The 25735-nt window shown below is 42.5% G+C and overlaps 1 protein-coding gene across 14 annotated transcripts in view; it reads right to left on the reverse strand.

Annotated features, from left to right (window-relative positions):
• The window catches only part of LOC4576088 (espin), a 127371-nt gene that overhangs the window by 62954 nt on the left and 38682 nt on the right, over positions 1-25735 (reverse strand). For 12 of the 14 annotated variants that reach the window (XR_009764576.1, XM_061641237.1, XM_061641258.1 and 9 more), the window contains 2 exons: positions 14618-15118; positions 14295-14535 (listed from right to left, as the gene is read on the reverse strand). The exons of 1 other annotated variant lie outside the window; for it this stretch is intronic. Coding sequence is in view for 12 of the 13 variants with exons in the window: in XM_061641237.1 (XP_061497221.1) it covers positions 14295-14535; positions 14618-15118 (742 nt within the window). In the remaining variant the exon portion in view is untranslated. Of the gene's footprint in view, positions 1-14294; positions 14536-14617; positions 15119-15982; positions 16160-25735 lie in introns of those variants that run through there. One more of the 14 variants, XM_061641334.1, reaches the window with a different exon arrangement.

Here is a 25735-nt window from a genome sequence, read left to right on the forward strand (position 1 = left end):
TTGATGACAGTAACCGATCCTTTTCGTGTAGATAGGTGTTTGTACTATATTTATCTATTTATATGTGACACCGGGAGAAGGGTAGAGTAGCTAATTAATAAAGTAGTGTTTGTGTCGCTTGGTGCCGGTGTTTGATAACAGGTAAGGGAAAGGACAACAATTTTATAAATTTCGATTGTTGCAAAAACTAACGCACAATTTAGGTCAGCACTACCATCATTTGCTGTGCGACACTTTTTCCCAAAAACTCGACTTTCCATCCTGGTTTTCCTTACGCAAAGCCATCAATTGCTTTCGTTCATATGTTTTCCTCTTCAAAGCCTCGTTCTCTACCGTTTGATAACAGGTAAGCGAAAAGACAACAATTTTATAGATTTCGCCCGTATTTGTTTTTTTACACGGCATGGAGTGTTCTCCATGCTCCGCTGTGGTGGGAACCAGTGATGACCCGATAGTTTGTACAGGGAGTTATGGGTTTATTTTTCACCGTCGGTGTATTACACCCACACCCAGGCAATAAGCCAATCACTTAGGGGAATGTTGCAAATCAGGAGGCGAATGTTGCTTGCATAGCTGTAGAAGTTTGCAATCATATAGGGGAGTGTTGCAATCGACTAGGGGAATTTTGCCAGCATATCACGCCCACAAACTTCCGCACGGAGTCCATTTTAGACGCTACAGGGTGCCATTCTTTGATCGCGTACGCTTCTGAACGACGTTGGTTCGTTTTTTTGGCCATCATGGTTAGAGTTCAACCGATAGAGGTGTCAAATTTTGTCTTCAGACAAAATCAGATGCTGATTGATATAATAGTACTACAGTAGAACGTCGATTATCCGGGGGCGGATTAACCGGCGGGCGGCTTAACCGTACACATAAATGGGACAGCTGTTCAAACGTACGGCGTACATTTGCAGCGATAGTCAAGTGGGCAACCAGTTTTTTGTGCAGCTCTGTAGTGTTTAGTGGTATTTTCGAAATTCATGTTGGTTCATGAAAAGTTGCCAAGCCTATAGTTATTGAATGAAATAATATTCTACTAACGATTAATCGATCAATTCAATGTGAATTAATCATAAAACTAGTGAATTTCATAATTTTTATACGAATTTGACATTTCTTCGACCATTATCCGTGCAAATCGATTAACCGATAACCGTCCGGTCCCGAGCTGCCCGGATAATCGACGTTCTACTGTATTTAAAGTGCAATTAACCTTTTGTTAGTGTAGCTGAAGTAAAACCCATGATAAACCCATTTACTTTTTCATTTATTAATGCAACCGTAATGTTTTTTAATACGTCAATAAGACTTTCGGAATGAAAGAAGTCGCATACGAAATTTTATATAGATAAGATACACTAAAGTCTGGTTGCAATAAATTTATTTAAAGTTTTGCATGCGACTTTACGATGAGAGAGCATTTGACTTTCGCATACGCAATACATACAATACAAAGTTTTAGATATAGTGAAATAGGTCCATAAACTTTTCTTGCGACAGTATATATTCTGCTATTTGTTTTTCTTCATTTCATACAAATCAAATGGTTTCCTTTTTGTCTATTTTAGAGATATTTTCAATCGTATTTGAAAGCAAAAACGAACATTAAAAAAGCCTGTTGTTTTAACGAGAACTACGATACCACACTGATGTTGTTTACGAGTACAACGATTGTCAAAGTGCTATTTCTTAAGGAATCAATTATCAATTCATCTGACATGGCATTACATGTCCATAAAGCATTTTGATAATTACTGAATGCACATTTGCTTTGATAATTTTTCAGCCGTTGAGACTTTTGTATCATCCCCAGAATATCGTCAATATTTTTTGAGGCGTGAGAGGATGGAGAAATGAAAGAGCCTGCTCCTGGCCCGCGGCTCTTGATCATTTACTAAATTTGGCCCTTTGAATAAAAAGTTTGCCGACTGCTGCTATCTTCTATTAGGCGTAACGTCATACGCGGACATGCCGGCCCACGCAGGCTTTCGAGACATAATTCATTACCACGCAGCCGGATAGTGTACCACGAAGCCACGTCGCCCCCGCTGCTATAGAAGCCTCGAAAATGTCGAAGGCGGTCTTGCGTGCAACTTCTGACACTCCGCAAACCAGTAATACAATGCAGAAAGTAACTTTACAATCATGGGCGGTAACGAAAAAAAGAAAAAGAACGAATAGTGGAGATCTCAATGTTTAAACTATTATTAATAGATTTGACGAGCGAAACAAAAAAGTTACTCCCAAAATTGAGAAAATGAACGATGTGAAGGAGCCCATGGGAAAAATAAAGAAATCATATTAAAACTCTGGTTATTGTTACTACGATAAACAATCATCCTAATAACAACATGCCCTTCATGGGTTCAAGCTGCAAATAGACCGTGCCGGTAGGACTGAATGGGCGTAATCCAAAAGTTACTGAAAGAAAACCCCACAAATGGTACAGTCAGGCCAAGATCGACAACGGTTGTTGAGCCAAAAGAGGAAACAGAAGAATAATTGTTCCTAAGGTGGTGCAGTCTTGCGAGCTGACCTTCGCACCAAATTAGATCCGAGAAAGCAGCAATTGTCGGGATTCCGCTACGGTAGAGACGGTCAAGTACAGTGTCCTGCTCTGGCAAATTTAGACAACATTAGAAATGAAGTAGAAGGCATTTTAGGAGATGATTATTCCACATCCGTACCTATGACACGCGTTAAAATAATTAGAATGAGTGAAACATATTCTGCTTCTGACTAAGTAGATATTTTGAAACCTTAAAACGAGGGAATTCCCGAGTAACAGGTGAATGTAATTGGAATGTGTGAAAGTAAGATCTACAAGTACCAGAAACATAATACGAGTTTGAAAATCGACCATTAAACCGATAACTATCTAGTTAAACTCGAAAAAATCAATATTGGTTTTGATCGGTGTAAAATTTCTAGATCCATTCACGTTATGCGCTACTTTGAATGCGGTCAATTTAGCAATAAAAGCACTGACTGCCAAAATAAGACAGCGTGTTCAAAGAGCAGGAGTGAGCACCGAACGTCGGATTGTACTACGTCCATCCTCAAATGTGTAAATTGTGTTTTAGCTAACACATCCAGGAACCTTAAACTACAGATACAACATGCGGCTAATAGCGATGACTGTCCGGTGTTAATAAAAAACAGGTAGTGAAACGAATGCAACATTCTCAATAGCAGGGAGGGGCGGAACTACGGCGGTTCAGGGAGATTTTATATTTCAATGTTAACGGTCTTTCATCTAAATATGCTATGATTCGTGAGGCAGTAGAAAAAGTTCAACCTTTGTTGGTCTGAAACCCACGTGATCCAGGAGGAGGCATTTGAGCAATTTTATATAAAACGATATAGGGTAGTGTCGTGTATATGTCATTCACGTCACACAGGAGGTGTTACAGCTTAAGCCAGAAGTGATATTGTCCTTAATGTGATTTTAAACGAGTCATTGGTAGGCAATTGGTTTCTCAATGTAGGGGAACTGAGGGTAGTTTCGACACCTTAAGGTTTTCCCCTGATTGCAATACTTTTGCCAATGTAAACTTACTAGTAGCCCGCTGCTCAAAGCGACGGAAGAAATCATGCCCTTCGGAGAATTTTATCATGCCATCTTTTTCCCTCCAACGGCAAATTTGTCAAGCAGCTCGTCGAGCTACCCGTCCCTGGCTCTGCCTCGTACCCCTCGCCTGAGCGCGTTGTCGAAGGTTTGAATGTGTTGGTGCGTCAGACGGCCAATCGCTGTCAGCCGTCGTCCGTGCTTTTTCCTTCCATAACGCCATCTCTTTCTCGCGTGTGGTCAATGCTCGCGAGCTGTTGTGGCGCCTAAAAATGCCGTTAACAAACATTGCGGCGATGAAGTTGCATTTTCACAAATCAAACCAAAAAATCGCAATGAGTTCAAACACTGCAATATAAAAATGACTAAGGAATCGTTAGTTTACGCTGGAGGGTTTGCTGTGCAACGCGCTGAACCCTAATTCGCATTGACACGTTCAGCCCGGCGCTGATTTTCATCAACTTTCCGTTCCGCCAGCATCAAGAACGCAAGCTGATTGTGAAACCAGCATCCTGGAAAGTTCACTGGTAGTCCCTGGGACATGTCATCGTGCTGAACGTGTTAAGCATTAATCATAACTTTGTTACCCTAAGCTTTTGCTTTCGTATGCTGTAGATTACATAGATATCCTGAGCCGACTGCGCATGGGTGCGAGTGTGCGTTTGTGAGCAAAACTTTCGCCGAATGTGTTTTCTTCAGGAATGTTATGATCCATCGGTCAAAGAAAGGAAGGTGTTCATGAAAGACGGAAAGACGAGTTGTGGCCCCTGTCAATGGTAACTGATGACCGGGAGAAGGGGGTACTGAGACACAGCTGTTGGAAGATTGAACGTATACTTAAATTGCCCGCGGAGGGAGGGAGGAGGATGGGCTTCGGTCATGGGACCCCTAAGATCATCGGTCACAGGCCCTAAAATTATTGCCGTCATGACGGGGATGGGGGGGGGAATGGTTCTCCAACCACGGGGCCCCAACGACCATCTTTCCGGGGGCCCTTGTCGCTAATACTCTGCCCACTTGTAAACATACGGCATACTACAGACTAGAGATCTTCGGCTATCGCCTAGTCCGCCTATTGTTAGGTCCACCGCTGGTTCATGGCCGTGTTTTTTTTTATCGTGGAGGTGCATCCTTCCCCCTGCCTGCAGCGTATGCATCGAGCAGGAAACAGTGTGGCAGTATGCAAGTTGCACGCTGGATAGGAGCGGTCCCGCGGCACCGCCATCATTCCGCACATCTGCATGCCCGTCGTGGGTTCTAACCGCGTATGAACCGTCCGCCGTAGCAAGGGGTTTGTCACCGGCTCCGGCTACGTGGTACTCAAGTCCTGAAAAGGCCGGCATGATCGCGTTGACTATTACGCCAATAATAATAATTATAATACTAATAAGAACTTAGCATAGCAGCCCACACTCGGGAAAGGTTTTTGTTTTGACTTTGGCGCTGCCGGGTCTACCGCTGTGGCGCGACAAATGCACGGAATGCAATCGACCAAAACATGAACCTACCGATCCGAACCCATTCCAAGGCATTGCCGGTCAATCGGCGTCATGATAACTACTCCAAACCAACATGCCACCAGATTCTGGACGGACAGGTGCCGCACCATACCCGCACCGTAATAAACAAATCCAGAATCCTCTTTTGTATGGATTCAATTCAAAATGTTGTTTCCACTTGCGTCCGCTAGCTGAATTAGAAATAAATGTGCAACAAATCACACGCACGTTTGCTTAAATCATGTGTCTTTTTAATACCCCCAACAGCAGAGCCGGTCGCAAAGATGGTGGTGCCAATCAAATGGTTGTGTTGTCGCTCAGGTAGCGAGATCGAAAATGCATGGACTTTGTAGCCGCAGCGGATGAAAATGTACGCATCAGAATCACGCACCCGCGAAAGCGCGAACGCAAGCACGTACCCCCCACCCCCGCATGATCGATTCAGGCTACCTCATCGGTAGAATGGCTGGTTCAGTTATCTTGTTGTGCATCCTCATCCAAAGCGCCAGGCGGGGTGGGGGATCGCGACATGATAGAGTGAACGAGCACTTTCCCCGCGCTGTGTGTGTGTGTGTCGAGACCCGAAAACTCGAGACAGATTACGGCACATTAAAAAAAAATTATTGCCACTATACATTGTGCTACATAATGCTTAGAAGGTCGTTGAAGCATCAAACATGTTCAAATTAAAAAATATTAGATTAGTGTTAGACGTTCTCCTACGCTTGTTTTAAATAAGCTTCTTCACCCTCGATTGGCAGGGGCATCGAATAGTCTCATCAGCAGCGGCACGAAATAAAATAAACCATCAATACACCGATAACACTTTGAATCCCAATCCAGCTTCTCCCACAGCGTCTCTAGGTCACACACAAATTAATAAATGCTAACACCCACCAATAACAATACACAACCGCAATGCACATATGAGTATCAACGCATACACCGCAACAGCCAATCAGATGGCGGCGGAAGGCACGGGCAGAAGCGCAAGTAAGGCAAGGCAGGGTGAGAGAGGGAGAAGAAGCGGACGAAAAAATGGGCGCCAATAATTTTAAATTTTTTAACCATTTTTTTTTTGCTCCGCCGCCATAAATAGTTCGTCCATTTCGCCAACAGATGGCGCTAACCCGGCGCAGGCCTGCGCAGGAATCGCTGAAGTCCGGCGTGGGGAACGGGCCAAAATCTGCGCTGGCCAGCGCAGATTTTGGTACATTTCCTGCGCAGGAAGCTGTTCGAATTTGCGCAGCGGGACGGTACCGATTTTTACTTCATCGACTCGAATCTGCCGATGAGTTACTCGAAGCGGAACGTCGCTAGCAAAACGATACGAAAATGAACATAATGAACGTGCGAGTGAATCTTCTCGAATGCCGAACGCAATATAATAGGCCTGTATATGTCATTTCGAGCAGTCGATAACTGTTTTGACGATCGTTTATTTTAACAGGAATGAACAACAAATGAACTCGGTTAACCCAAAATGAACTTTAAACGACTGTTAAAATGTGTTCATTTATTCGCGATGCCGGCTATTATGTACCATCAGCTACAAAAGGCTATGTTACGAGAAACTACGGTTACTGGATCGATTTCGATGACATTTTGAAAAAAATAAAAGCGTGTTTTATGTTTCACCAAGACTGCATTACGAGTAAGATCGACCCCATGATGAGGTAAAATCGGCACATGGCGATTTCGACACATTGGTTATAACTTAAAAAAAACTCTGATGGCAGTTTCGTCATTATTGAAGTTAAACAGAGTATTTCGTACCAATTTTGTGAAAAAAATATCACAAAATATTATTGAAATATGCGAAAGAAATGAAGTTACAAGCAAAAACAAAAATTTCAAAATTCAATAGTAGAACAGCAGGTTTCTGACAATCAGAAACTCCATGTGCTTATTTTGTTGTTTTTTGACAATTGACAGGTTTCTGATCAATGAAATGTGACTCAAATATTCGAGACAGTTAATATAAACAATATGTACATATTTTTTCTTTAAAAAGTTCTATAAATATTAAAACGGCAAGGTGTCGATCTTACCCACAGTGTCGAACCAACCCTGACTTTCCCTAGCAGTTTCTCGGGGTATGACGGTAGGCAATTATCAATGATCATATTAGGTGATAATATCGAATAGGTGATTATATCAATCACCTATTGCGAGTGATTCGAGGTTCGTAGATATTTTAGAAAATGGTTGGACAGGTTTTTGAATCTTAGTAAGATAAACATTGTCGTCGGTGGTTTAAATATTGACTGGTTAAATGTTAAAAAATCAGTGAAACTGAAAAGTTTAATGGATTCAGTGTAACTAGAAAGTCAATGAATTTACACGAATTTATAAGCAGAGCAAGACATGGATTGATCAGGTTTACAGTAGTACAGACTCGATCAAAGACACTACTGATCCGTTATTAAAAATATCGGGTCACAAAACACTTATTTTAAAGATAAACGATGAGCGTTGTAAAACGATTCAACGGAATGTTAAATGCTGGATTAGGTACTCGAAACATGCTCTTTGCAATAATGAGTCGCAAGACTTGCAGCGTGTTGCATCTGATTTTGATGAGGCTGCTGACATGTTATGAAACAAATTGAAACAGGTAATGAAACCAAGGTGCTGGTTGAAGAAAAGACAATTATTTCTAGAGAAACTAGTAGATGGTATACCTTGGATTTTGCAGGGGCTAAACGAAAAAGAGACAAAGTGTATAAACAATTTATTAGCACGAACACAGATAATGATTGGTTTTAGGATACTAAACTTAGAAACAGTTTTAGTAGGGAACTCAAAAATAGACCCAACAATTTCTTTAGAAGGTAAATAAACAAGCACAAGAAAAATAAAAAGAGGTTATAGAAAATTCTCAAAATCATGTTACAACCTGATAAATCATGTGTTTCAGATGTAAAATTTTATGGTGTGATTGAGTCTGACGACTCCATCATTTGCAACAAGTTTAATTCGCTCTGTGTGAACAGTGTTTTAGATATTAATCAAAACATTGCTTCTGTCAGTGAACCTAGCTATTACGTAGATAGTGCTACTCCATGATGCTATTTCAGATTTTAGAAAATTACTCTTGAAAAACTTAAAACGATTTGTTTCAAAAACTAGACAAAAACGGCAGGTATAGGGAATGTAAGTTCAACAACCATACAGAATTGCTATCATGTGATCGGAGAAGACCTTCTTATGGTGATTAATCAATCACTAGAGAGGGGATGTTTTCCGAAATAATGGAACGAAACAATGATTATACATATTCCTAAAGTGAACGGAGCTGCCAATGCGGAGGATTTTCGCCCCATAAACATGTTGTATGTGCTCGGAAAGGTGCTGGAGACAGTAGTTAAGGAGTATTTTTTTTTTTCAATTTCTGTACAGAAACGAGCTGTTGATCCGAGAGCAATCAGGATACTGGCAAAGACACTCTTGTGAGACTGCTTTGACTAGCGAGGTGGAAGGTGTTGATGGATAAGAAGGAATCTATAATTGGGGCCCTTTCCGTTTTAAGTTCGTAGGCTGAAATTTCAGCCTGCCCGCTGCGCAAAGCGATCGAAAACTTTTCATTCTTCCGCTCAATATAGCTAGAGAGCAAGAACCAATAATGATAAAGCGAAGTGAAAGGATGGTGAAGAGAGAAGGAGGGGAGAAAAAGAACGTTGGTGTGAAATATTTTTCGGCCATTATGATTTTTGCGCCAACACGATTGCGTACCGGAGCTTTTTTCTCAAGAAGAGATAAACACAGACAGCGCGCTCTCTCGAACGATCGTAAACGCTTCAATCAATCAAGAACTTCGATCGGTTCTTCGGACGTTTCTGCTCGCTTTCTCGATCGGTTTCGGCGGCAAGCGAGCTAGAAACCGAGCTCAAAAACTGCTCGATTTTGTTGTCTTAGACTTTTGCTCGTCCATTCAACTTCTTGCCCGCTGCGCAAATTCGAGCAGTTTCCAGCGCAGAAAATGCACCAAAATCTGCGCTGGCCAGCGCAGATTTTGGCTGCTCTCCCGCGCTGTTCTTCAGCGATTTCTGCGCTGGGTCGCGCAGTTCGGGCAGTTCGGACAGTTCGGACAGTTCGGGCGGCGGAGCAAAAAAAAACGGTCAAAAAAATTTAAAAAAATTGGCGCCCATTTTTTCGTCCGCTTCTTCTCCCTCCCTCGCCCTGCCTTGCCTTACTTGCGCTTCAGCCCGTGCCTTCCGCCGCCAGCTGATTGGCTGTTGCGGTGTATGCGTTGATACTCATATGTGCATTGCGGTTGTGTATTATTATTGGTGGGTGTTAGCATTTATTAATTTGTGTGTGACCTTGAGCCGCTGTGGGAGAAGCTGGATTGGGATTCAAAGTGTTATCGGTGTATTGATGGTTTATTTTATTTCGTGCCGCTGCTGATGAGACCATTCGATGCCCCTGCTAATTGAGGGTGAAGAAGCCTATTTAAAACAAGCGTAGGAGAACGTCTAACACTAATCTAATATTTTGTTATTTGAACATGTTTGATGCTTCAACGACCTTCTAAGCATCATGTAGCACAGTGTATAGTGGCAATGAAATTTTTTTTTAATGTGCTGAAATCCGTCTCGAGTTTTTGGGTCTCGTCACACACACACACAGCGCGGGGAAAGTGACCATTCATTCTATCATGTCGCGATCCCCCACCCCGCCCGGCGCTAGGGATGAGGATGCTACAAGAAAGCTGAACCAACCGTTCTACCGATAAAGTAGCCGTAATCGATCATGCGTGGAGGGGGGGGGGGGTGGTCTAGTGGGGGGAGGGGGAGTGCGTGCTTGCGCGACTTCGGGGGTGCGTGCTTGCGCGAATTCGGGGGTGCGTGCTCGCGAGCGCGCTTTCGTGGGTGCGTGCTGGCGTGCGCGCTTTCATGCTCGCGGGCGCGCGTACGTGCGTGTGTGTGTGCGTGCGTGCGTGGTGGCGTGCGTGCGTGCGTGGTGGCGTGCGCGCGCGCGCGTGTGTGTGTGTGTGTGTGTGTGTGAGTTTGCGCGCGCGTGTTTGTGTGTTTGTGTGTGTGCGTGCGTTTGGAAACCCCAAAACTGTTTGATTCTGATGCGTACATTTTCATCCGCTGCGGCTACAAAATATCACGCATTTTCGATCTCGCTACCTGAGAGACAACACAACCATTGGCATTGGCATCTTTGCGATCGGCTCTGCTGTTGGGGGTATAAAAAAGACACACGATCAAAGCAAACGTGCGTGTGATATGTTGCACATTTATTTCTAATTCAGCTGGCGGGCGCAAGTGGAAACAACATTTTGAATTGAATCCATACAAAAGAGGATTCTGGATTTGTTTATTGCGGTGCGCGTATGGTGCTGCACCTGTCCGTCCAGAATCTGGTGGCTTGTTGGTTTGGAGTAGTTATCATGACGCCGATTGACCGGCAATGCCTTGGAATGGGTTCGGATCGGTAGGTTCATGTTTTGGTCGATTGAATTCCGTGTATTTGTCTCGTCACAGCGGTAGACCGGCAGCAACAAAGTCAAAACAAAAACCTTCCCCGAGTGTGGACTGCTATGCTAAGTTTTTCTTCTTCTTATTATTATTATTATTATTGGCGTAATAGCCAACGCGATCATGCCGGCCTTTTCAAGTCTTGAGTAGCACGTAGCCGGATAGTCAGTTCTTGCTACGGCGGACGGTTCATACGCGGTTAGAACCCATGACGGGCATGCAGATGTGCGGAATGATGGCGGTGCTGCGGGACCGCTCCTATCCAGTGGGTAACTTGCATACTGCCACACTGTCTCCTGCTCGATGCATACGCTGCAGGCAGGGGGAAGGATGCACCTCCACGATGAAAAAAACGCCGTCATGAACCAGCGGTGGACCTAACGGTAGGCGGACTAGGCGGTCGCCGAAGATTTCTAGTTTGTAGTATGCCGTATGTCTACAAGTGGACAGATTATTAGCAACAAGGGCCCCGGGAAAGATGGTCGTTAGGGCTCCGTGGCTGGAGAACCATTTGCACCTCGCCTCCCCCCATGGCGACAACAATTTTAGGGACTGTGACCACTGATCATAGGGTTCCCATGGCCACCCCCCCCTCCTCCCCCCCATCCGCTGGCAATTTAAGTATACTGTTCAATCTTCCAACAGCTGTGTGTCAGTACCCCCTCCTCAGGGGCCTCAATTCGTCTTTCCGCCTTTCATGAACACCTTCCTTTCTTTGACCGATGGATCATAACATTCCGGAATAAATTATATTTGGCGACAGTTTTGCATACACACATGCGCAGGATGCTTAGCATATCTATGTAATCCACAACAGACGAAAGCAAAAGCTTAGTGTTAGAAACGTGTTAGAGCGAATTAGGGTTCAGCGCGTTGCACAGCAAACCCTCCAGCTTGAGCTAGCGTTTCCTTAGTCATTTTTACATTGCAGCAATTGAACTTATTGCGATTTTTTGGTTTGATTTGTGAAAATGCAACTTCATCGCCTCAATGTTTGTTAACGGCATTTTTAGGCGCCACAATAGCTCGCGAGCATTGTCCACACGCGTGAAAGAGATAGCGCTATGGAGGGAAAAAGCACGGACGACGGCTGACAGCGATTGGCCGTCTGACGCACCAACACATTCAAACCTTCGACAACGCGCTCAGGCGAGGGGTACGAGGCGGAGCCAGGGACGGGCAGCTCGACGAGCTGCTCGACAAATTTGCCGTTGGAGAGAAAAGGAAGGCATGATAAAATTCTCAGAACTCCATGATTTCTTCCGTCGCTTTGCGCAGCGGGTGGCAACAAGGGGCGAATTAAAAGGCTTCATAGGTTACAAAATCGCTTTATGAGGTTAGTTCTGGGGTGCAGTCGACGTACGCCGTCTGCCGTTATGTAGATATGTAGTTACGTAGATATTCTGCAATGGATGTCAGTAGAGCAGTGGATTGTAGCAGACCATGATCTTTATTTTTTAAATGTTAAATGTTTAAAATGTGAGTATCTGGGGGAGAGCTTAGTTTGAAGTTCCGACATCCATCGGCATCGCATTCGCAGGACTAATGAGCCAAAGGTACTTAGCTTGCATTCTCAAAGTACTAGACAAAAAGTACCACTCAAAGTAACTCTTTTGTTTTTTCAAAGAGATTCAACGGAATAACCCAGTAAAATTAAAAATGCGAGAAGCTTGTCAGATTTCAAACATAAGTGCATCATAAATGTTAAACAAACTGTATAGAGTCAAATATGTGTAGAAATCCCATGTCATTATTAAATATGTAACTGCAGTTGTTCGGTCTGGTGGTACAGTCTTCAACTCGTGCAACGTAAAAACATGCCCGTCATATGGATTCAAGTCCCGAATAGATCGTGCCCCACATAGGACTGACTATCCTGCTATGGTAACAATAAGGCACTGAAAGCCAAGCTCACTTCACTTGTGGGTACAAGCAGGCCTTGACCGACAGCGGTAGTTGTGCCAAAGAAGAAGAAGAAGAGCTGCATTTGTCATCACGAGCTTTCATCATGATGATAAAATTTTTCTTTATATATTATAATTCAAATTAGAAGTAAAAAAATATAAGTGTTGGTTTTTGGGTTTATATATTCAATATTTGGAAAATTAATTAAAATAGCAAAACGGTAAAAGAAAGGCTAAGACCTCTACGTTACGCTAGCGTTAAGGCCTTATTAGATGGAGGAAAATACTGTCATTTCTCGATTGGCATTTATCTGTCAAACTTAGACTTTGGCACAAAAATACCTCTCATACGTATAATAAGGTGATAGAATTGTTCTGTCACCTTTCACAATTATTATTTAATTTCATCTGAAAGAATCATTCGTTGTTTCCCAGTTTTGTTGTTTTTATTCATCATTATCAAGAAATGCAATGCTCTGTTTAGGAATGTGTGTTACGGTTACCCATAGTCCGTGTAATTGAAATATTTCAACTGCGTTTCACGTAATTGCGTTTTATATCGGACTGTGCGTATATTTGACAGTTTTTGTTTTGTATGTATTGGTGCGATTAGGATAGCGGGAAAAGATCGATCGAAGTGATACAAGAACCGACACACCAAGAGCTACGGCTTTGCGTAAGCACACACAAGTTTCGCGTTATAATTCTTCATTAAAGCAGTTTTAAGTAAAACATAAAAATTAACACAACGTAGGGGTTTGCGCGATTCCGCTCTACCGACATTGACAGTAAAAATCTACTCTCGAGCAAATCGGAATTGAGCATGCCGAATTCCGATTTTCCAACTGGCATCTATCTGTAAAGATAGATTAATTTAACTATGATATCGTCATCAACGAAAGCGAATCGATGCCTTTTGATTGGAATCTCGGCATCATCTACCCCATACACAAGAAGAGACAGATTGAACTACAACAACTACAGCAGTATTACCGAGTTGAATTCCGCCTACAAAATATTTTCCCTGATCCTTCAGGAGAGACTTAATCCGCACATCGAAAAAATTATTGGAAACCATCAAATAGGATTCCGAAACGGAAAACCATTCAGCAGATCACGTAGGCGTTAAGAACAGTTATGTGAACGCACTTTTGAAATAGTCTAAGAATTCGCCTCTCTAGGGTCAAAGGTCAGCAACGACAACAACATGGAAGCTGCATTTTGCACAAGGATACTGGTTGCCATCTGGCAATTATTCAATCTGAGAAAGAAGTTTATTCTAAAGAACCTGTCACGATGGACGAAGCTGGGACTATATAGCACCTATATAAAGCTATACAGGGGGCGTTCCCGTGGTACAGTCGTCAACTCGAACGACTGAATAACATTGCCGTCATGGGTAAAAGCCCAGAATGGACCGTCCCCCTGTAGCAAAGATTGACTACGGGGTAATGAATTAAGTCTCGAAAGCCTGTATAGGCCGGTATGTCTGCGTAGGACGTTACCCCAAATAGAAGATGAAGATACAGCTATATACGCCTCTAAGACATGGACACTATCCAAATCTGACGAAACCCTCTTAGCCGCTTTCGATAGGAAGATGATTCGATAAGAAGAGGAATTCTTTCACGTATGAGTTGAGATGACGAGATGACTTGACAATATTCGAACGATCTTGCAATAAAGGTCCGCAAAGTAGCTTTTGCACCGTTGAAGTAAGTAAGTAAAAAGTTTAATTTTAGGTAATTATGATATGTTGAAAACATACATCGTTTTGAAATGCTTCGTTTGTTTGCAAATTTGATAGTGAATAAAAAATGATTCTACATACCTATTGATCGATTATTGTTGACATTATCCTCCTTTATAGTAATATCTGCATCAAATAAATCTTTGACACGGTTGTAAATAACATCTTGGGGGTCGTGCAAAAAAAAGGATTCTCCAGAAACACTGCCACTCGGGCTGGGTGGCGTTGTGGACCCATGACGCATAGGATTCACATAGACTCCATCATTTGATAACACTGGGTCATAATAGCTATCTGGTGTGAGGCGAGAATACAAACCATCCTAATCCGTGTGAAAATATTTTAAAAATACTTAATTACAAACCTCTTAACACTTCATTACATTGATGAAAACAATTTCATACCTTTGTTTTACTTATAGTTGGAGGATGTAAATAAAACGGCTCGGAATCTGAGCTGCCCGTTGAAGATTTTGACGATTTCATCGTGTTATTATGGTGATTATAATCATGACCAGCAGTGAGTGCCTTTCCAGCGTGTGCATGAGTCCCAACCAAGGCTTTACGCGTTCGTGTCTGTTTTGCTGATGATTCTGGCATTGCTTGAGACTGATAGGCATCTTCTAATGCATAGCGGTGCTGACTAGGCATCAATTGATTATCCTGAGACTCTACTCTGTTACCTTCTTTTTTATTTCCATACTGTATCAATGCGTTCAAACATTCGACCTGTTGATTCTCAGCCGCATCATTGATAGGGCTTTTTCCATATTTATCCAGTGACAATTTGGCACCATGATTTAATAACCATCGCACCACGCTCAAGTGTCCTCGCGATGCTGCAAAATGTAAAGGTGTAGCACCATCACCATCACGTAGATTTGGGTCCACCGCCTGATCTTCAATCTACAAAAAAAGAACAAAATTTTATTTTCTCAAGTATAAATCAAAGCAACAAATATTATTCCATTGATATCAGAATTTATCGTAATTTTTTTCTAGAAATTGGTGATTCGCTGTTCATTAATTAAACAAACTAATTTATAAAATTCGGTGCATGGTTTAATCTGGTAATGAATAATCATATTAAAATGTAAAGGCTCAATAAATTGATGGTACACGAATTGTTTATTAGTCTATTTGTTTCATGAATATGTACAGGGTGGCATCGTAGAAGTGATACACCTATTCAAGTACCCCTTTTTTGTGTTTTCTGTCACTGTGTGTCAAACTCGTGGGCATATTTTGACAGCTTAATTTGTTTTCTATTTATCGTGAAAAACGTACACTTAGTGGATAATGGATTCAAGTCGAGAACAAATAAAAAATATTTCCTAAAGGGTGACCAAATCTCGCTTGTTGCTGAATATGCACGCAGCCCACAACATCATCTTTTCGGACGAAAAACTGTTCACTCTGGAGAAAACCTTGAATAAGCAGAATGGTTGTATTTATGGGGCATGTATTCGGGATATAACAGCCGATAAAAGAACAGTAGAACGGTATCAAAATACGTCAGCCGTGATGGTTTGGGGAGCTATCTCGGCCAAAGGGAAGTTTCCGTTATTTTTTATCGACAAATGTGTGAAGATCAACAAGGAATACTATTTAGAACACGTTTTTCAAAGCCACTTGAAACCATACGTTAAGAAGCTGTTTGGCAACGACAACTTTTGCTTCCAACAAGATTAAGCTCCAGCCCATAAGGCTTCGATCGTTCAGAAATGGTGCAAGGAGCATTTGCCATGTTTTATCAGTGCATCGGAATGGCCTGCGTCGTCTCCAGATTTGAACCCGTTGGACTTCAGCATATGGGGATACATGTTTGGAAAGTTGGGCGACGTCAAACATTTGCATTTGGACGGATTCATGAAACGGATCTTAAAGATATGGGATGAAATGCTGGATGAAGTTGTGCGTGCGACCTGCAACGATTTCCAAAAGCGCCTACGGGCGATTATCAAGTGTAAAGGTGAAAGATTTGAAATAAATTAAGTGAAATGCAGGTTTAATACCAATAGAAGCTATTTAAATCGATTCCTAAGAGAAATCAAACCTGGTGTCAATTTTGTTACAAAAACAAAGTGTATCACTTCTACGATGCCACCCTGTATATGGTCATCCAGTTAGCTTAGACACTATCTTAGATTTAACTTATGTTTTACTCGCCGAATACAAAAGAAGCAGTCTGCTTTTGTAGTTTAAGGTCGATAAATTTAAATCAAATAAGTGATAGCTTTCATTTAAATTTCTCATTCAGACGAGGATAGGATCAATGTCACTGGAGACATGCCCACGCAGTTCAGGCGCAAAAAATCACGGTCTCTTAGAGTTCGACTTATGCACCTAGTCACCTAGTAAATATTCAATTTACCTAAGAGATTAGGAGCATCAATTTCTCCGACTAATAATTTAGCACCTAACTAACAGGAAGCCACTTTACGGCTATGACTTAGTGATTCTAGTTCTAACAGCAAGCAGCGCGTTGTAGCGCGTTTAGCAGTTTGTTTAGCAGGTTTATTGCAAATTTGGTGTCCAGTTCTCAATCTAGACTTAAAATTTTGATGTCATCCGATGGATAATATTAATGAGCAGCAATAAGTTTCGCTCGCACGATACTAGAATTGGACTGCAATTATTTTCCCCACAACTGCCGAAAAAGACGAACCTTTTAGCATTCACATGATGCGTATATCTTTAGGAACAAAACAAACAATCTTTGTTATTTGTAATACCCTATCCCTACTCAAAACGTTCTTATCGTGCAGAACAAAGACCAGTTCTGATAGAATTCGGTCACCTTAATTATTTGTAATACGGTCGCTATTGGTGCTACATGACACTTTTTTATAGTTATTTGAAGATTGTCACATATGGTGACGACGCGATCGTTCGAGGATCGACAAGGAGCGTCCGTACTTCAGCTAGCGGCCGCTAGAGGTCTCGGGCTGGACGATAAACGTTCGGACTGAACGAAAGGGATCGACCGAGCGTTTGACGGATAGCCGGTGACCGCATGGACTGCGAAATAGGGCTTTCTTTTTGATCCCGGACCTGCGTGGAAGCGGACGAATTTTTTTTTCACTCTCTCGGTTACTAAAATTTTGTGCTGTTAAAGGCATAATAAAATAATCCTGATTTACTTAAAAAAGCCGTTTTTTGGTAAATTATTTATCTGCAGGCCGGGCGTTGTGCTAACGCGCAACAAAGATATTGGAGCACACTACACAACTTTGTAACGGGTTTTACATGTACGTGCTTGTGTTCAATAATCATTAACTTTAGAATTAGAGGTGTCTTTTTGAAGATCTGCTTTGTTCTAGTTCGTTTATAAAGATCATCCAAATCATTTGGATGGATCAATCATTCTATCATTCGTTTTCTTCTAAACATGTCAGTTTATACCGATTCTGCTTTAAAAGAGAGAGATAAGATATTCGACAAGGGGTTTCCAATGTTTTTTGGGGATGTCCCGGAATTGTTTGGATGCTTCCCATAGTGTTTTGGTTCGCTCCCACGATTTATTGGCGTTATCAATATTTGTTTGGTTGAATTGTATTAATGTCCAATAAGACGATACCGAAAATATATGTGGAAACGATCGAAAAATATATAGAAAAAGGTGATTAAGTCGTGAGACGGACCCTACAAATTACGGGAATTAGAAATCGTAATCGAGAACCCAATTAAAATCTCAAATACAATTCAATAAATCCAGAGCTGTAACAGAAGTTGCTTCATTTAAACAAAGCGAAATCCACGTCAAGCCATTTGGGATGCGCGCCAGATTTACAAATATGTGCCAATGATTGCTAGTATTGTTAATGAAAAAACATTCTCAGTTATATGTAACAACGGAAGTAGAGATAGAATGAGGCCGTGAACGGGGAACGATCAAATCATCAAAGTACAGTGGAACTCCTCATAACGATTAATATTTTCCAGTAATTCGCTCGTTATACGAAAAACACGTTATGCGGGAGACTCTTTTCCATACGATTTGTATGAAAAGTGAAAAAATTGATTCCATGACCACAACTGCGCTGCAAAAAATGTCATATACGAACAATTTTGTATTGATTAGTATCGAGAAGATATTTGTAATTCACTATGATTATCGTCATTGAAAAAGTGAACGATTGGTTTAGTGTTTTTTCTAAAAACATTGGCTAGTATCATTATTGCGAGCGTCCACACGTGAGGTCACACAAAATCTGCCGAAAAAGTCTGCTTCCTTGCGTTTCTGGCGTCCATCCGACTGGTAGATTTGTATGTTAAGGGTGAAGATAGATTTGTATGATTCATTCTTCATCTATGGCTCAACAACCGATGTCGGTCAAGGCCTGCCTGTACCCACTTGTGGGCTTGGCTTTCAGTGACTAATTGATTCCCCCCCATAGCAGGATAGTCAGTCCTACGTATGGCGGCGCGGTCTATTTGGGGATTGAACCCATGACGGGCATGTTGTTAAGTCGTACGAGTTGACGACTGTACTACGAGATTTGTATGATATGGCCTCTGTATTCGGGCATCAGCAGGCCCTTGGGCGGCGTGTATACGCGGGCATTGAATCCGTCGGTAGCGGAAATGTGCGGCGCTCAAATGGAATCCTAAGGGTGGCAATACATTTCATTTTATTTAAAATTGAGCTAAGCTTATAAACTTAAATTTTTCTTTGCAAGCCATTTGTGGCCAAGCCAGTTACCTTACAACGGGTAGTCTCGGTTTACTTAAAGCTATACGTTGATTTTATTATTTATTTCGCTTGTAATTTAGGTTAGAGTTCTTTATGCAGGCTAGTTCCCGCTGCGCAAAGCGACGGAAGAAATCATGCCCTTCGGAGAATTTTAGCATGCCATCTTTTTCCCTCCAACGGCAAATTTGTCGAGCAGCTCGTCGAGCTGGCCGTCCCTGGCTCCGCCTCATACCCCTCGCATGAGCGCGCTGTCGAAGGTTTGAATGTGTTGGTGCGTCAGACGGCCAATCGCTGTCAGCCGTCGTCCGTGCTTTTTCCTTCCATAACGCCATCTCTTTCTCGCGTGTGGTCAATGCTCGCGAGCTGTTGTGGCGCCTAAAAATGCCGTTAACAAACATTGCGGCGATGAAGTTGCATTTTCGCAAATCAAACCAAAAAATCGCAATGAGTTCAAACACTGCAATATAAAAATGACTAAGGAATCGCTAGTTTACGCTGGAGGGTTTGCTGTGCAACGCGCTGAACCCTAATTCGCATTGACACGTTCAGCCCGGCGCTGATTTTCATCAACTTTCCGTTCCGCCAGCATCAAGAACGCAAGCTGATTATGAAACCAGCATCCTGGAAAGTTCACTGGTAGTCCCTGGGACATGTCATCGTGCTGAACGTGTTAAGCATTAAGCATAACTTTGTTACCCTAAGCTTTTGCTTTCGTATGCTGTAGATTACATAGATATCCTGAGCCGACTGCGCATGGGTGCGAGTGTGCGTTTGTGAGCAAAACTGTCGCCCAATGTGTTTTCTTCCGGAATGTTATGATCCATCGGTCAAAGAAAGGAAGGTGTTCATGAAAGACGGAAAGACGAGTTGTGGCCCCTGTCAATGGTAACTGATGACCGGGAGAAGGGGGTACTGAGACACAGCTGTTGGAAGATTGAACGTATACTTAAATTGCCCGCGGAGGGAGGGAGGAGGATGGGCTTCGGTCATGTGACCCCTAAGATCATCGGTCACAGGCCCTAAAATTATTGCCGTCATGAGGGGGATGGGGGGGGGGGGGAATGGTTCTCCAACCACGGGGCCCCAACGACCATCTTCCCTTGTCGCTAATACTCTGTCCACTTGTAAACATACGGCATACTACAGACTAGAGATCTTCGGCTACCGCCTAGTCCGCCTATCGTTAGGTCCGCAGCTGGTTCATGGCCGTGTTTTTTTTTATCGTGGATGTGCATCCTTCCCCCTGCCTGCAGCGTATGCATCGAGCAGGAAACAGTGTGGCAGTATGCAAGTTGCACGCTGGATAGGAGCGGTCCCGCGGCACCGCCATCATTCCGCACATCTGCATGCCCGTCGTGGGTTCTAACCGCGTATGAACCGTCCGCCGTAGCAAGGGGTTTGTCACCGGCTCCGGCTACGTGGTACTCAAGTCCTGAAAAGGCCGGCATGATCGCGTTGGCTATTACGCCAATAATAATAATACTAATAAGAACTTAGCATAGCAGTCCACACTCGGGGAAGGTTTTTGTTTTGACTTTGGTGCTGCCGGGTCTACCGGTGTGGCGCCACAAATGCACGGAATGCACTCGACCAAAACATGAACCTACCGATCCGAACCCATTCCAAGGCATTGCCGGTCAATCGGCGTCACACATCATCTCTGCCATCAAACGTGTGAAATCCTCATATACCCCTGGCCCAGATGGTATACCGTCCGTTATCCTAAAGTGGTGTGCTTCTGCGCTTGCTCCCTCGCTGATTAAGATTTTTAAGGAGTCCCTGAGATGTGGAACCTTTCCTGCCACTTGGAAATCTTCCTGGATGACACCCATCTACAAGAAGGGCTGTAAGAATGATGCTGTAAACTATCGAGGCATAACCTCACTCAGCGTGTGTGCAAAGGTGTTCGAAATGCTAATCTACGAGCCATTGTTGGCCTCGGCCTGCAACTATATTAGTGTGAATCAACATGGTTTTGTACCCAGGCGATCTACAACGACTAATCTACTAGAATTTGTTAGCAAATGTCATAAATCTATCGATAACGGTTTACAACTAGATGCTATTTATACGGATATCAAGGCAGCATTCGACAGTGTATCGCACTCCATCTTGCTAGCGAAACTCGACTTACTTGGTCTCCCAAACCCTATGATAATGTGGCTTAGATCGTACCTTACAGATCGTCAATATTCTGTGAAGTTAGGCTCGTACATGTCAAGTCCAGTGCATGCATCTTCTGGAGTCCCGCAGGGCAGCAACCTGGGTCCTTTGTTGTTCCTTCTTTTCATCAACGACGCGACATTGATCCTTCCGGCTGATAATCATCTAGGGTAAATGTACCTATAGTGGTGGTAGTACCAATAGTGGTGGTATTGCACTAAAATGCGGTTCATACGGCAAATTACAACTAATTAAGTTATTTAAGTTAGTGTGAAATGTTCTTTAGCCTTTTACAAAGGGTTTAAAAGTTAAATGGAGCCATTCCGTTACTTAGTGACCGAAAAATCCATTATTTTGTGAAATGAGTCTACATTTTTCCAAAATCTTTAGGATTTCATAACGAAACTCATTTTTCTGTTAACGTTCTAAACGACCACATAACCACGCAATTACTAGTTTTTCAACATAACTGTTATGAAATGTTATTGTTTTACTAAAATTATTTGCCTTTTGACCATATTTATGCATTTTTAAGTGTTTTTTACCATAGTGCCATTATAGGTACACAAAACAGGCATGTTCCTATAGTGGTTATAGTTATAAAATCAATAAATACAGGTCGTTTTAGATTTTTTCGAGGATATTTTTGACATGTCGTACTGTTTTCACTAAAATAAGCAACAGAAATGAGTTTTATGTAGGTAATTTACCAAAAACAGGCCAAAATTCGCTTATATGGCTGAATGAAAAATTGACTTCAAATCAAGCACACTCTTCTCGGTGTAGGTTGATGACAGGTGTGATGCAGTACTTTAGTCAATAGTTTCATTGATCAAATTTATACATTTTTTACGATCAAATTACGCAAGAAACCTATATTATGGCAGTAATCCTTGCTATTCATACGAAAACAGCTTCGAAACTAAGTTTCATTGATATTATACACCGTTTTTGATGCATCTTTGTTTACCACCACTATAGGAACACAATACGACGACTATAGGAACCATACCACCATTATAGGTACAACGAAGCAGTCACAAAAATATGTATTTTTTCGTAAATTTGATGTATTTCATGATAAAAATGGTTGTGATTGCGTAGATAAAACATATTCCAATTGCTATGTGTTAAAATATTCAGAAATTATCCTTCCTCACACTTTAAATACATTAAAAAACATCGGTACCACTACAAATTGCACCACTATTGGTACATTTACCCTACTGTACGCAGATGACGCGAAAATTTTTCGTGTTATTCGTGAACCAGAAGACCACGCCCGACTGCAAACTTCCTTGCATGAGTTCCAGTGTTGGTGCAACCGTAATGCTTTATCCCTATGCACACATAAATGTGAAGTCATCACTTTCAGTCGTTCTCGCTGCCCATCATTGTATGAATATGCGCTTGATGGACAGTCCTTGGCGCGAAAACTATGTGTTAAGGATCTAGGTGTTTTGCTCGATACAAAACTATCATTTAAGGATCAGCTGGATCACGTAGTAGCCACCAGCAATAGAATGCTAGGACTAGTTATCAATATGACTCGCGAGCTTAATGATATACCTTGCACCAAGGCGCTCTATTGCTCACTTATCCGGTCGTTGATGGAATATGCAAATATCGTATGGTGGCCAACTGCAGCGCGTCCGTTAGCTCGATTGGAATCAATCCAGCGCAAAATTTCACGATTTGCACTTCGCTCATGGAACCAAAGGCTCGATTACCGGACTAGGTGTTTACTACTCGGGCTACCCACCCTAAGTGAGCGAATACGAAAAGCCAGGTTGTCGTTCATCACGGGACTTCTCGACGGCCGTATTGACTCTCCGTCACTACTGGCTGCCATCAACCTGTACGTTCCGGCCAGGCCGCTCCGGACTCGGGCAATGTTGGCCCTCGACGACCGTAGAACGCAATTTGGCTCCTCTGACCCGTTCCTACTTATGTGAGGTGCTTTCAACGCAGTCAGCGACGCTTTTGAGCCGAGGATTTTGCCAACTGAGTTTAATGATCGTGTTTCTGTGTTAAATTTGGTTCCATAGTGCACATTTTTATGTTCTATGTTATTGTAATCCATTGTAAAGAACTCATTGTAAAACATTGCTAAAATGGTTCGAGAGGGCATTATTGTCCATCGATAGACAAATAAACATAAACATAAACATAAACATGATAACTACTCCAAACCAACAAGCCACCAGATTCTGGACGGACAGGTGCCGCACCATACGCGCGGCATGGTGCAAATCCAGAATCCTCTTTTGTATGGATTCAATTCAAAATGTTGTTTCCACTTGCGTCCGCTAGCTGAATTAGAAATAAATGTGCAACAAATCACACGCACGTTTGCTTAAATCATGTGTCTTTTAAATACCCCCAACAGCAGAGCCGGTCGCAAAGATGGTGGTGCCAATCCAATGCTTGTGTTGTAGCTCAGGTAGCGAGATCGAAAATGCATGGACTTTGTAGTCGCAGCGTATGAAAATGTACGCATCAGAATCAAACAGTTTTGGGGTTTCCAAACGCACACATACACAAAAACGCTTGCGCAAATTCAAACACACACACACACACACACACACACACACACACACACACACACACACACACACACACACACACACACACACACACACACACACACACACACACACACACACACACACACACACACACACACACACAGCACCAAAGTCAAAACAAAAACCTTCCCCGAGTGTGGGCTGCTATGTTAAGTTCTTATTAGTATTATTATTATTATTATTGGCGTAATAGCCAACGCGATCATGCCGGCCTTTTCAGGACTTGAGTACCACGTAGCCGGAGCCGGTGACAAACCCCTTGCTACGGCGGACGGTTCATACGCGGTTAGAACCCACGACGGGCATGCAGATGTGCGGAATGATGGCGGTGCCGCGGGACCGCTCCTATCCAGCGTGCAACTTGCATACTGCCACACTGTTTCCTGCTCGATGCATACGCTGCAGGCAGGGGGAAGGATGCACCTCCACGATAAAAAAAAACACGGCCATGAACCAGCTGCGGACCTAACGATAGGCGGACTAGGCGGTAGCCGAAGATCTCTAGTCTGTAGTATGCCGTATGTTTACAAGTGGACAGAGTATTAGCGACAAGGGCCCCCGGAAAGATGGTCGTTGGGGCCCCGTGGTTGGAGAAGTCCTCAAAAGCATGCTACAACCTGATGAATCATGCGTTTCAGTTGTTAAATTTAATGGTGTGATTGAGGCTGACGACTCCATCATTTGCAACAAGTTTAACTTGTTCTTTGTGAACAGTGTTTTAGATATTAATCAAAACATTGCTTCTGTCAGTGAACCTAGCTATTACGTAGATAGTGCTAATCCACAATGCCATTTCAGATTTCAGAAAATTACTCTTGAACAACTAAAAACCATTTGTTTCAACCTGACAAAAACGGCAGGTATAGGGAATGTAAGTTCAACAACCATACAGGATTGCTATCATGTGATCGGAGAGGACCTTCTTATGGTGATTAATCAATGACTAGAGAGGGGATGTTTTCCGAAATCATGGAAAGAATCATTGATTATACCTATTCCTAAAGTGAACGGAGCTGCCAATGCGGAAGATTTTCGCCCCATAAACATGTTGCATGTGCTCGAAAAGGTGCTGGAGACAGTAGTTAAGGAGCAATTGGTTCAGTTTCTGAACAGAAGCGAGCTGTTGATCCCAGAGCAATCAGGATATCGGCAAGGACACTCTTGTGAGACTGCTTTGAATCTTGTACCAGCGAGGTGGAAGGTGTTGATGGATAAGACGGAATCGATAGTTGCTGTTTTCTTGGATCTAAAACGGGCATTTAAAACAATGTGTAGGCCATTGTTGCTTTCTACCTTAAGGCGTTTTGGTATTGTGGGGAAGGAGCTCAGTTGGTTCGAAAGTTAAAAAACAGAACTCAGGGAATTTTATTTGGTAACTCTGTATCAGAGCCTATTGAAAACACCCTTGGTGTTCCACAAGGTAGTGTTCTTGGACCAATTTTGTTTATCATGTATATCAATGACATGAAACAGGTTTTGAAGGCTTGTGAGATCAATCTTTTTGCCGAAGATACTGTTTTGTTCATCTCGCACAAAGAAATAAAGTAAGCAGAGTCTCTGATGAATATCGATTTAAACGCTCTGGATGGATGGCTGAGGTACAAAAAGCTGGCATTAAACATTAACAAGACTTGTTACATGGTGATGTATGCGGGTGTATTGGAAGAACCTCCATCTATCGTAATAAATTCGGAACTAATCGAAAGAGTTAGACAGGCTAAATACCTGGGAGTTATCCTAGACGACACGTTGAAGTTCCACGCTCACATTGACTGGGTCATCGCTAAAGTGGCAAAGAAGTGTGGAGTGATAAGTATATTGGCAAAGGATCTCGATTTTTTTGGGAAAGTTCATCTCTACAAATCATTGATCTCGCCACACTTTGAATTATGCTCATCCATTTTGTTTCTTGGCAACAAAGGTCAAATCAAAAGACTTCAAAGGTTGCAAAACCGGAATATGAGGTTAATTCTGGGGTGCGGTCGACGTACGCCGTCCGCGGTTATGCTGAATATTCTTCAATGGATGTCAGTAGAGCAGCGGATTGTGTACCAGACCATGACTTTTATATATAAA

The sequence above is a fragment of the Anopheles gambiae genome, chromosome X (assembly GCF_943734735.2).
Source record: "Anopheles gambiae chromosome X, idAnoGambNW_F1_1, whole genome shotgun sequence".
Taxonomy (NCBI): Eukaryota; Metazoa; Arthropoda; class Insecta; order Diptera; family Culicidae; genus Anopheles; species Anopheles gambiae.